The following is an 11,966-nucleotide window of genomic DNA, read 5'->3' as shown; positions in this document are numbered from 1 at the left end:
GTAGAATAAAGGATCATGGAGGAATCTTATAAGTAGAAAGCAGGTTATTATCAAACTTTGCTACGATATATAAACTAATGCATCCATATTAGAACTATTGTACTTTTAAATAAAGCTCTTCGGTCACAATTATGTTAAGCTAATTATGTTTTATTGTGATGAACGCATAAATTTTATTATGAAATATGTTTAACTTTCAATTTTTGTTTTCTTTACTTTATAACATCCGCAAATTATGCAGGTACTTATAGTATATATAAAGGGATTTTTACACAAATAGCTGGCAATATTTATTGTTTACTTTTTTCAGTCAAATGCATAATTTATACATTGATTATACATAATTATACATATATAATATATAAATTATGCATATATTATACTTCCACGGACTATTTTTAGGAATCCTTGACAAAGACCCTTTTTGCTAAAATTAAATGGAAAAGAATTAATTCGAAAAATAAAAAGAGAATAAGCTTTTATCACATGAAAAAAGAGTATCAACCTTGATGATTCTTTAAGCCTCCTCCATTGGACTTGGGAGCATATTTATTTCCAAGCTTGACTAGCTAAAAAGTAATCATTAACTTCTAATATTGTGTCTTGACGAGTACCTTTTTTTGACACTTTCTTTACTTACCAAGTAAGATTTTATCACATAATCTTTAAATTATTTCCTTAATGTTTAAAAATAAATTTTCAAAAGTAATTAAATGTTGAATTTAAGACCTTGTAACAAATTAAATCCTAGAAAAAAAAAGGAAAATATATACACACTTTTAAAAATGACCTAAAATCGGATTAAGAAAATAGCTAAATGCTTTACATTGAAATTGGGGAACATAATAGAAAATTACTAGAACAACAATTATGCCTCAAGTTTCAAATAAATTAGAAAACTGACCTTTAGTAATATTTTTTTTAATTTTTTTTTGTGTGAAATTTGTTAAACTATGGGGAGGATGCAGTAGCACCAGATATTTTAGCTAATTGGTGGTCTAATCTCTTTAACTAAAATTGAACCATTTTTTAAGTTCAAAAGACGCCTAATAAATTAGAAATGTATGGTCTCACATAGTGGTTGTTTAACCGTTTTTTCCTATCTGCATTCAAGATCCAGAACATGGGGGTTTATTCAGCTAAGCATGCGGAAGCAAGAATTTGGTATTAACAATAAATGGTGGTAATAAAGAGGAGAGACAGATGTGATGGTCTAATCCCAAATTGGTAATTCTGGTGAAAAGAAGTCTTAGGGGTGAAGTACACAATACTAAGAACCTTCTTATTTAATTTTCGCCATTGACATTTCCTTCTAAGAGCTGCTCATTTTAGGCGAAGTAAAGTTTGAACATAACCACCGACTAACCGACATTTAGTTGGCGTTTGGTTCGGACATAAGAATGGTAAAATTCAAGCGAAAATGATATTTGAAAATTAAAGTTGTGTTTGGACATGAATATAATTATTTTGTTGTTTATGAATTTTTGTGAGTGACTGAAATGAAAATTTTGAAAAAATAAATTTTTTGAAGTTTTTCAAATTTTCCAAAAATTCCGAAATTTATTTTCAAGTAAAATCGAAAATTTCATGGTCAAACACTAATTTCGAAAAAAGTAAAAAATTTTGAAAAAAAGAATTTTTTATGGCCTAACGGACCCATATTGTATAGTAACATCGACGGAGATATTAGAAAAGATATTTTTAATGTATTAGAGGTGCTACAGTACGATAAATGTGTATTTTTAATATATTAGACATTCCGGATGCAAAAATTTAATTAAATGCGGGATAAAATAATTCTGTATTTAATCCCAAAATTATTCTCTTTTCCTGTCTACCAAATGATCCCTTATAATTTAGTAATATCGATGGAAGTTATGTTAGATATGCCTCTAATTCTTGCGGTATTTTTTTTCTTCTTCTTTCTTTTTTCTCTGATCCTTCAATATAATCGAAAAATAGTTTTAAAGGAAAATGGTTCTCCGTAAATTCAAGTTTGTGCTTGCATTTTATTTTGTTATGTTAAGCTTCTTTCGAAAATTTATAATGTGGAATTAATAATTTTTATTTTGAAAAACCGAGCTAAGGAACTTAGCAAAAAGCCAAACATGGCGTTTCTCCACATCCCATTAAATTAAGGATATTAGCATATCTTTAGTTTATACCAAACAGAAGAAAATAAAGGGAAAGAAACAAGTGTAAAGTACCTATCAAGGAGTCATGAGCATAAACAGAATTTTAATTAAAAATAAATATAAGACATTTGAGATTGTCTATTTGAAGAATGAACGGTAGCTCGCAGATTTGTTTTCTTATTTTAGGCTCCGATTCTCGTACAACCTTATTTCCCCAACCAACAAACCACTTCCAATACTAATAAACAAACATTCCTATTTAAAAATACATTCTCCTTTTTAGTTTATGCATATGGTTTTAAGATTAGTAAATATTGTACTCAATTCATAATCCAAGGCAGATTCATAATTTAAATTTGAAAAGTTCTTTTTTAACTCATTATAATTTTAAAATTTTGGGTTTGAATCTAATCAATAACAACAACGATCCAGTGAAATCCCACTAGTGGGGCCTGGGGAGAGTAATGTGTATGCAGACCTTACCCTATTCCGAAGGAGTAGAGAGACTGTTTCCGAAAGACCCTCGGCTCAAGAAGACAAAAAAACAATATTAGTAACACCACCGAAATAATATGAAACAAATATGACAAATAGAAACAAAAATCAAGAAAAATGATCCAAAGCAAGGCAAAAGCAAAAGCAAGGCAAAAGCAAAATAGTATCCCTACCAAACTAGTTTCACAAAGATATGCTATAAGACAAAACTCCACTACCTCCTAACCTACAACCCTAATACTCGACCTCCACATGTTCCTATCAAGTGCCATGTCCTCGGAAATCTGAAGTCTCGCCATATCCTGCCTAATCTCCTCCCCCAATACTTCTTAGACCGCCCTCTACCTCTCCTCATACCCTCCACAACTAGACGTTCGCACCTCCTTACTGGAGCATCCGGGCTTTTCCTCTGAACATGCCCGAACCATCTGAGCCTTGCTTTCCGCATATTGTCATCAATGGAAGCCACGTATACCTTCTCCCGAATATCAACATTCCTAAATTGTCATCAATGGGTTTGAATCTAATATTTGTTAATTTTTAATATATATATATAAAATAGTGGGTTCGGATAAAGTCATTACCTAAGAGTTGCATCCGCCACTAATCATGATATATAAAACGGGACTCTCATTTTAAATCACTCAATAACTTATTTTCTACTATTGTTTTATAAAATTCAAAAAATGTCTACAGCAAAATTATAGATTAGTCAATTTACTTTAAAAATAACATAAAAATTAAAAAAAATAGAGAGAGAGAGAGGAAGCAAATGGACGCAACATGTGGAGTAAGAAAGAAAAAGGGCAGAGAGTTACCGTTCAAAATTGGTTCCCCCAATTCTTCAGCTACTCCTTATTTGTTTTGGGCTATAAATAAATCAGAAACACGCTACCGACCTCTTCGCATCACATTCCCTCCATATTTCTGCCTTCACTAATCTCTAATTTTCAAGCTTCTTCGGTAAGCTTCAGATCTCGCTTTCTCCTATCCGTCTTTTCCCGATCTATGCTTTGATTGATCTAATTACTAATTCATCTGGTGAATTTCAACCTTGCATTGCTCAGTTTTCGCTGTTTTTTTTCTCTATACTTTATTTAAGTTATTTACGTGTTCTTTTTGGCTATGATCCGCCTGGATTTTCGTTTGTGTACACTTGATTTGAGCATCGGTTGTTTTATCTAGCTTAATGTTCTTCGTTTCGGAACTTGAGATTAGCTTTTATATTTTGGCGCTATTTTTGCTTTGATCTGAGTATGAATTTGGTTGTTTTTTCCCCTCTAATTATGATTTTTGGTTTTACTTAAATTGATCTGTTTAATTTCATTTCGTTTGCGTGTGCTTGATCTTGCACTGATTGTTTTATTTAGCTCAATGTTGAAAGTTTTGATTTTTGCTTCGAAAATTTTGCTCTTTTTTATTTTTTATTTTGCTTTGATCCGAGTAGGATTTGGTTGTTATGTCAGTAATGGTTTAGTTTTAATTGAATTGATCTCCTTGAATTTCAATGGTGGAGTGTATTGGACAAATTTTGGTGACTCTTCTTCTAGGATAGTGCTAGAAATGCTGCCATTTTGTCAAGGCTTGTAAATCATTTAGGCTGGTATTTGGGAATCTGTGCGAGCAAGAATAAATTCATGCTAAAGCTAGTGCATGTACCAAAGTATGCCTAAAGCTTCAAGCTTTACAGTGCTACATTTTGTGGAGACATTGTAGCTGATTGCAAAAGCTTCTCTTCTTCTTTCTGTCAAGTCGATCTTGTTTTAATTAGCTGTTGTAGTGTCTGAAGCGTATTAACGTGAGCACGTTGAATTTTCTTTTGTGATCTGACACTGGAATATATTAATTGATGTTGGCCAAATATTCCAGCATCCGATCTCCAACTCTTATTGTGATAAAAGAAATGAAAGCAGGCTAAATCTTGCATTTTTAGTTCCTCGATTTGTATGTGCAGTCCTTTACTTCAACACATACCCCCCCCCCCCCACACACACACACACAATTTCTTTTTAGGGTCAGTATCATCTTTCTTTGCTACCTTTCCCTTTGTTTTGTGAGGTCCTATTCACTTACTTCAAACATAGAAGAATGTACATATAACATTCCTGTTCTTTCTGCAGACAATTTGGTAAGACCAGTAACCAGACATCCATGGGGACTGTTGTCGATTCTTCTAACCAGGTAAGTTTCTTCACAAAGAATATTCTTACTACCTTGATTATTGGTTTTAGCTCACTTTGTGGATGAGTTCTGATTCTGATATTATCTAAGCATCTGGAATCTGAATAAAGTGAAATGCTTTCTTTACTAGCAGACATTATTGGAGGGATGCTTGACAATTAAGCTATCTATCTTCTCTATTGTCTACCTGGAGTTAAAAAAAATATATGGTAAAAGCTAGCATAAAAAATATGAGATTTAGAGGCTTTAAATAGTAGAATTTTGGTGTACATTTCTGGTGTCTTACAATAGATGGGGCTACAGCAATTGCACTGTGAATTTAGATACCGATTTTCTAGATTTGCAGCATGCATGCACCAACACCGACACCAAGAAAGAGCGGCAATAAGGGTCCAACTCCCATTCCTTATCTGAAGTTTTAAAATTTGTGAAGACTTCTCATATACTTCTATGGATTTTTGTCGAGAGGAATTAATTATATTATCTTAAAAACATTACTTTGGAATATAAAAGAATTTCCCCTACTCAAGTTACCACTCTTTGTAAATAGTATAACTATCAATGAATTCTGCTCCTGCACGGTATCATGCAGATGTCACATTCTCCTTAGATTGATATTCTTTTTTCCAATGATGAATTGCAGGGAGCAGGAAGCCTGCCAACCAACAAGAAGGTCTCTGTTATTTTTGTTCTAGGTGAGTTTTTCAACATCAACATCACATGATTTTGTGGCATCCTCGATACAGCACCTCATAGTATGGCAAAAGTATTTTGCCTATATGTAGTTGATGTGAGGATTAGAGGTGGAACTCATTGGACAATCATATATTTGCCATTGTAGCAGTTATCCGATCAACATGTTCACTTAGTGTTACCTCTTATACCAATTAATATGCAACCTTTAGGGTTTAGCTTTTAGGCTGTAAGAGACACAAGTGTATAGCTCCTTTGTTCAAACCATCATAATCCATTTATTAGATAAATTCACGATTGACTGTACGACCATTAGGATCCTTTGGGCTTTTACATCCAGTTTTGATCAAAATGAAACAGGAAGCTATATTGAAGGATGGTTGTAAAAGCCATATCAGATTGACTGGTTGGAATAGTTACTACTCTAGTTTATATTGTGAAGATAGAATTGATATTCGAACGTGATGGGCTTCATTTTTGTGATTATTTACATTATAGTTAACAGGAGGGTTTTATAATTATTTGACACGTGAGGGTTACGGAAGCAAACCTGTAAGGAAGGTATATCTAGTATACTCTTTGCTAGGTGCTCCACTTCTTTATCTTCTCGATCAAGAAAGAATTTGTCTGTGAATTTTGAATTAAATTTTATTAGGAAATTACGGTGCAACCTGTATGGATTTGTGGATCCAATACACATCCTCATTGGACATAGCATATTTGTTGAAGCAATCTGTACCCTTCATATGGGATTTTTTTCTTGAGCTAAGATTTGTTTTCACTATTAACATGGACAGGTGGCCCAGGCAGTGGTAAGGGCACCCAGTGTGCTAATATTGTTGAAAACTTTGGGTACACCCATCTAAGTGCTGGTGATCTTCTCCGAGCAGAAATAAAATCTGGTTCAGAGAACGGGTAGGATATCTGTGTTTTGATTGTGTTGCTTTATCTTTCTCCGTACTTTTTACCCTTGGTAGTTTCAACCAGCATTTTGTATAGTAGATCAATTGCCGTTTGTTAAGTTGCATTATCCTTTTGTTTTTAGTTCAATAGCTGGTTCAAGCAATGTTTATTGCACACAAAGGATTACTCTTCAGCACCATGATTTAAATGTGGTGCATAGAGTTTAAACTGTACTAGCTTTGTTTGTATTTCATCATATTCCGAGAATTGCTCATTGTATCAGCATTGTAAACTGTTCATTTCACATATGTACAGGACGATGATTTCAAACATGATTAAAGAAGGGAAAATTGTACCATCAGAGGTAACAATTAAGCTTCTCCAACGAGCAATTCAGGAAAATGGGAACGACAAATTTCTTATTGATGGTTTCCCTCGCAATGAGGAGAACCGTGCAGCTTTTGAGTCAGTTGTGAGTTCCTCAGTACACGCTCTTTTAACTACATCTTGATAATTCATAATTCTCCTATTCAGTTGAGAGTTGTTAAACTTTGACTATCACACTTCTAATGTTTTCCAGACTGGAATTGAGCCTGAGTTTGTGCTCTTCTTTGATTGTCCTGAAGAAGAGATGGAGAGACGTCTTTTGGGTCGGAACCAGGTTAGACATATAATTTCTTGGTAGAAGACTTCTCCTCGTGTTTGCAATTCTTTGAACTTTTATGTTATTCTTGTTTCTTCTTTGTTAATTTTTTTTTCTAGCTTCTTTTTTTTGTTTGGTATTCTTCTCATGAACTTTGATTTCTTTCTATAGGGAAGAGAAGATGATAATATTGATACAATAAGGAAGCGATTCAAGGTTTTCCTGGAATCTAGTTTACCTGTTATTGAATATTACAACTCCAAGGGGAAGGTTCGAAAGGTACTGTTTTATTTCAGTCTCGTTACTGCCTTCCCACACACACACGAGAGAGAGGGAGGGAGGGAGAGAGAGAGAGAGAGAGAGAGAGAGAGAGAGAGAGAGAGAGAGAGAGAGAGAGAGAGAGACCCTGCATATTAAACTGAAGTTGACATCTTTTTTTCTTCAGATTGATGCTGCAAAGCCTGTTGGAGAAGTATTTGAAGCAGTTAAAGCTGTTTTTGCCCCAGCTGTTGAGAAGGTAAAGTACTAATATGATGGTATACTGAAAGTTACAAGGATGTTAAGACCTTCAACTTGCATGGAAAAGGATATCCAGTGTATGTTACGTAATTTGGGAAGTAAATGTCCTGTGATGCAAATGTTAGGGCTTATACGGAGCTAGATCTTTTTACGTTGAGATCAGTTTAAACTAACACCTAGGCAGTATTAATCATATGAACATGTTTAACTGATGCTGGGGATCACTGTTAATTATATATATGATTCTTGTCATACAAATGTTCTAACATTTTCTGCATGTGGTTTGATTATTTGGAGCATTATTTGATTTATAATAATTGGTGTGGTTAAGTTTGCTCCTAAACTTTGCCTTATCTAGGAGAAATCTCTCCATATATAATTATGTAGGTGATTCACTCTGTTGTTGGCTGTTGCTCTTAAGCTAATGATATGAGTGTATTTTCCGTTTATTTGTCAAAATAAATTGAATTTTTGTTCTGCATTTTCTGTGGAATTTCATACAGATTCTCTTTGTATGTTACAGGTTGCTGCCTAGGAAAATATTGGTAGAGCGGCATCATGATTAAGTGTTACTGGTAATTGAGATCTCCAAACTTGGACTTCCTTGTGTTACTTGTTTATCACCGAATTTTCCTTAGATAGATATCTAGAGCTTTGCTTGGGTTGCAATGTATGATTTGTTTCTCATCTGAATTGATTTTATTGTTGACTAACCTTCTCTTATTACAACGTTCCATTTTCTCCAGGTATACCAGTATTGTTTGCATTTTGGTGCTTGCTATGCGTCTTCAGCAAGGCGATGTATCTTTATAGATTCTACTTTTATAGAAGTTTATGGCAAAAATTCCTTTTTCTTTCTTCCTATTTTTTGTTCTTATGAAGGGAACAAATGCTGTATTATTGGCATATTGCCTTTGTATTATCATTGTCGAGACTGAATTTTTATAAATAAGATTATGAGTTTTTCTCTCTCTCACGCGCACGCGCACACATATTTGGGCCTTTCGCGAACGATTAAGAATTGGGACTTAAAACGTGTGGTAAGTAGTGATAGACCTAACACAATATGCTTTTACATCATCCCATTCCCCCGCCAGAAATAATAAGAAATGTTTTTCTTTTATACAGGAGAACAAGTTGTTGCGTCTGGTGTGAGTTTTTTTCTTGGAAGAATTGTTCTTAGAATATAAAATTTTAGTTTTGGGAAAACAAAAACTACTGTTTTTTTTTATAGTTTTTTCTTAAAACTCAGTAGCATTAATTGGCTAACTGGACGTGCACCATTCTGCTCAATTTGATATGGTATTAGTCCCTACAAAGGTCAAATCTGCGAGACCTCTGGTCCTGGCATTTTCAGTACCGCAACAGTAGAACAATCTTTTGGCAAATAACTCTATAATAATATGCTACAAAGACGAGCTCTGAAGAATACAGAAGACACATGGGTTCTAACAGTTGGTAATAACTGATACTAAATATTCTAATGTAGCTAGTTTCTAGTAACAAATACAGAAGGTGAATTTTAAACAAATATGATGCCATTTTCTTGGATAGTGTCAAGAATAATCCCAAGTCTACCTTCTATTCGCTCATTCCTCCCGGGCTCATATGCAATGGCATAGACATCAGCTTCTTTTGATCGCTCTGCAATCAACTTGCCTATCACCCTGGCAGCGTTGTTGTCAGTAAGGGAAGGCAATGAGTTCCTTAAGTCTTTCGCATTTGTGGTAGCAACAGAGATCACCTTGCTGGTTCCTCGATGCATTACTTTTGCATGGATAAATCGTTTTGAAAAGAAAATGTTTAGCAAAAAAGGTCTCAAATACATATCCGTCCTTTGTTTCCATGATTTCCTGTTGGGCCTTTTTGCAGCTTCACTCCGCGATCTTCTTGTCCATGCAGCCTCAATAACAAACTTCTACAAAACAAAAACAAAAAACAATACTCAAATGACGAATGAAACATCTACTCATGCTGCCGTTTCTAAGCCCTATTGTTTCTATCTGTTATCCATGCTAAGCTAAAATATAATCATGTACAGAGAAGACATGCAAGAATGCACTATACTTTCAGAAATTGGACATTGTATGTCACATTTTTATCTGAACTCATATCTTGTTAGTACAAGCATATTATCCGACCAAACTGCTGAAAAAAAATTTCCACGTATTAGAAGCTTCACAACTTCAAACATTCTTGCCTTATCATATCTTTATTTAAAGAAAACGAAAGTCCGCCAACCATGAATGATTCAAAAATATATGTACTCAACTACTTGCAGAAAATTATCAAGTGGCCGTTTCTAGGCTATTAGGTAAGCAATGATGAAACACCAATGGATACATTTCCGAAGTCAATTACAGATTTTTTTAAATAGCCTGATAAAGAATATTCAACTTTCCCTCACATGACCGATCACTATAGTATACTCAAATCTTATAAGTTACTTCCCAAAAATCAGAACATCTGTTTAACAATTAAGTAATAAAAGAACACACCAAGCACATGTATCCAAGCCAAGTATAATATAAGTACAATGAAGGTATTTAAAACATTGATCAAAATACTCATAAAGGAGATCTCTGCTTGTGAATACTGCTTTCCGGAGTTTAATTGTAGGTCAAGATGACAGAAGTATAACGCTGAATTACAAGGTAAAGGTGTATAAAAAGGTTTCCATGTATTCTCTCTATCCTGAAGCAATTTCAACAATATTAAGTTAGCCAATTCTGGAGACGAAAATATGAGAACCTTTTACGTTAACAGCTAAATCAAATGCAAATGCAATACCAGTAGGCCGAGCTAACCTTATGTCAAGATACATTAAAGCAGCGTTAAGCACTAAGCTACAATTTAAAAAGGTCTTAATAGATTATGCAGATATATATATATATATATATATATATTCCAGTACTGGTCTACTAATATTTACACGGGCGAGGAATTTCATAGAACACTCTCTACTACGATCATGTGAGGATATTCAGACTGTTAAGAGTGCAAATAGCTGATGCTGAAAAGAAGGAAGATATTTAGCAACTGTTTCGACAACCCTCATTCCACCGCCTTTTCCCCCTTCCACAAAGGAGGTTCCATCCAATCAGAAACCATAAGGGGTTCAATGTCTCATTTTCTTGGAACAAACATTAAATATCTATATCTATGAGCTTTGCTCTCTCTCCTTTTGCTTCAATACTTCTCAAATTGACAATGCAGAAATGTGTCAAAGATCCTAAATTTCATAAAAATCCAATCTTTCAAAAGGAACAGTGTCACCTCATCTGAATCTTTAAACCGAATAATTATATGCCTACTCCTCAGCTAAGCCCCAAAAGACCAAAAGAGGGGGGGACATCAGGATAAGGTCAATAATATTCAACCTATTTAATAATATGGAGTTCAAGGAGTTTGATTTCGCTCTTCAAAAGAAAATAATGAAATGTGTATACATATTGATTCAAATTAGAGCAAGAAATTGATAGAATTAATTAGAAATTACAAATCCTCTAACAAAATAAATACTAGACGAAAATTGAATAAACCAAGAATCATAAAATTGTGAGATAAGATGAAAAAAGAAGAAAGATACCTGGCGGAGAGAGAGATTAGAAGGGCAGGGAATGGAAGAAACAGAAAGTTTGAGTTGGGGAAAAGAAGAAGACCATGAAAGGGAATTGGGTTTCTCTCTACGCACAGATGGAAGCAATTCGGAGGAAAGGGAGAAACAGAGAGGTGCTACCGAAGAAGAAGTAGCCATTGGATGTTTGTTGGTCTGAACAAGAATGACACTTCTAATTCTTCAGTAAGGAAAAGGGTAGTAAGTATGCTGTTTGGTATTATACTTTGTTGCAGGATAGGCCTATTCCTGTCTGAAGAACAAACAAAAAAAGCAGAAAGCATAGCATGATTATTTCTCTACTTAACTGGAAATATAGGTAATTTCATTTATTAAGATATACTATTATGTTAAGATCCTGGTATCATTATGCTTTTTAAACTTAAAATCCAAAATTCCAAGTATAACATGTTGGAGCTTTTATGGGCCTCTTACCAGTGGCCTACAAGGCCCAAATAAATCAGAGGCAAGTGCACAAATGGCCATTCTCAGGATGCTATTTAAAATTATCCTGAAATTTTGAACTTAAAATCCAAAATTCAAGACAATTTAGGATGTTTTTTTCCCCAAAAATTTGAGCTGAAAAATTAAAATTCAAGACACACTGGCTAATTCCTAAATAATATCCCTTTAGAGTGGCTACATGGTGTCATTTCTGCGATAAACCAGCATAGGCCCAAAAGTGCTGCTACTCTATTGGACCTTGGTCCTTTGCCCTTTCCTGATGGACGTCGGTGCTTTGCAGTTTGCACAATACACAAGTCGAGGACCAATCTAATAA

At 34.2% G+C, this 11,966-nt stretch overlaps 2 protein-coding genes across 3 annotated transcripts; one reads left to right on the top strand and one right to left on the bottom strand.

Moving 5' to 3' along the window:
- The first annotated feature begins 3,404 nt into the window (after nucleotides 1–3,404).
- On the top strand, nucleotides 3,405–8,540 carry LOC104212602 (UMP-CMP kinase 3). The gene is made up of 10 exons (XM_009761913.2): nucleotides 3,405–3,593; nucleotides 4,751–4,811; nucleotides 5,455–5,506; nucleotides 6,302–6,419; nucleotides 6,723–6,879; nucleotides 6,988–7,068; nucleotides 7,222–7,329; nucleotides 7,496–7,567; nucleotides 8,093–8,144; nucleotides 8,316–8,540. Exons 2-9 carry the CDS (start codon nucleotides 4,782–4,784, stop codon nucleotides 8,102–8,104), a joined length of 630 nt encoding a protein of 209 aa, XP_009760215.1. The 5' UTR covers nucleotides 3,405–3,593; nucleotides 4,751–4,781; the 3' UTR covers nucleotides 8,105–8,144; nucleotides 8,316–8,540.
- Nucleotides 8,541–8,947: 407 nt separating this feature from the next.
- LOC104212604 (uncharacterized) lies at nucleotides 8,948–11,495 on the bottom strand. Of its 2 annotated transcripts, none has more exons than XM_009761914.2 (2): nucleotides 11,159–11,495; nucleotides 8,948–9,487 (listed from the first exon to the last, which is right to left on the bottom strand). In XM_009761914.2, exons 1-2 carry the CDS (start codon nucleotides 11,324–11,326, stop codon nucleotides 9,092–9,094), a joined length of 564 nt encoding a protein of 187 aa, XP_009760216.1. In that variant the 5' UTR covers nucleotides 11,327–11,495; the 3' UTR covers nucleotides 8,948–9,091. The 2 variants fall into 2 exon arrangements, with proteins under 2 accessions (XP_009760216.1, XP_009760217.1); XM_009761915.2 differs by having other exon boundaries at nucleotides 8,948–9,484; nucleotides 11,159–11,469.
- Between the last annotated feature and the right edge of the window lie 471 nt (nucleotides 11,496–11,966).

The sequence above is a fragment of the Nicotiana sylvestris genome, chromosome 1 (genome assembly GCF_000393655.2).
Source record: "Nicotiana sylvestris chromosome 1, ASM39365v2, whole genome shotgun sequence".
In the NCBI taxonomy this organism is placed as follows: Eukaryota; Viridiplantae; Streptophyta; class Magnoliopsida; order Solanales; family Solanaceae; genus Nicotiana; species Nicotiana sylvestris.
Note: the sequence above shows the minus strand (reverse complement) of the source record. Positions and strands in the feature narration are given on the sequence as shown.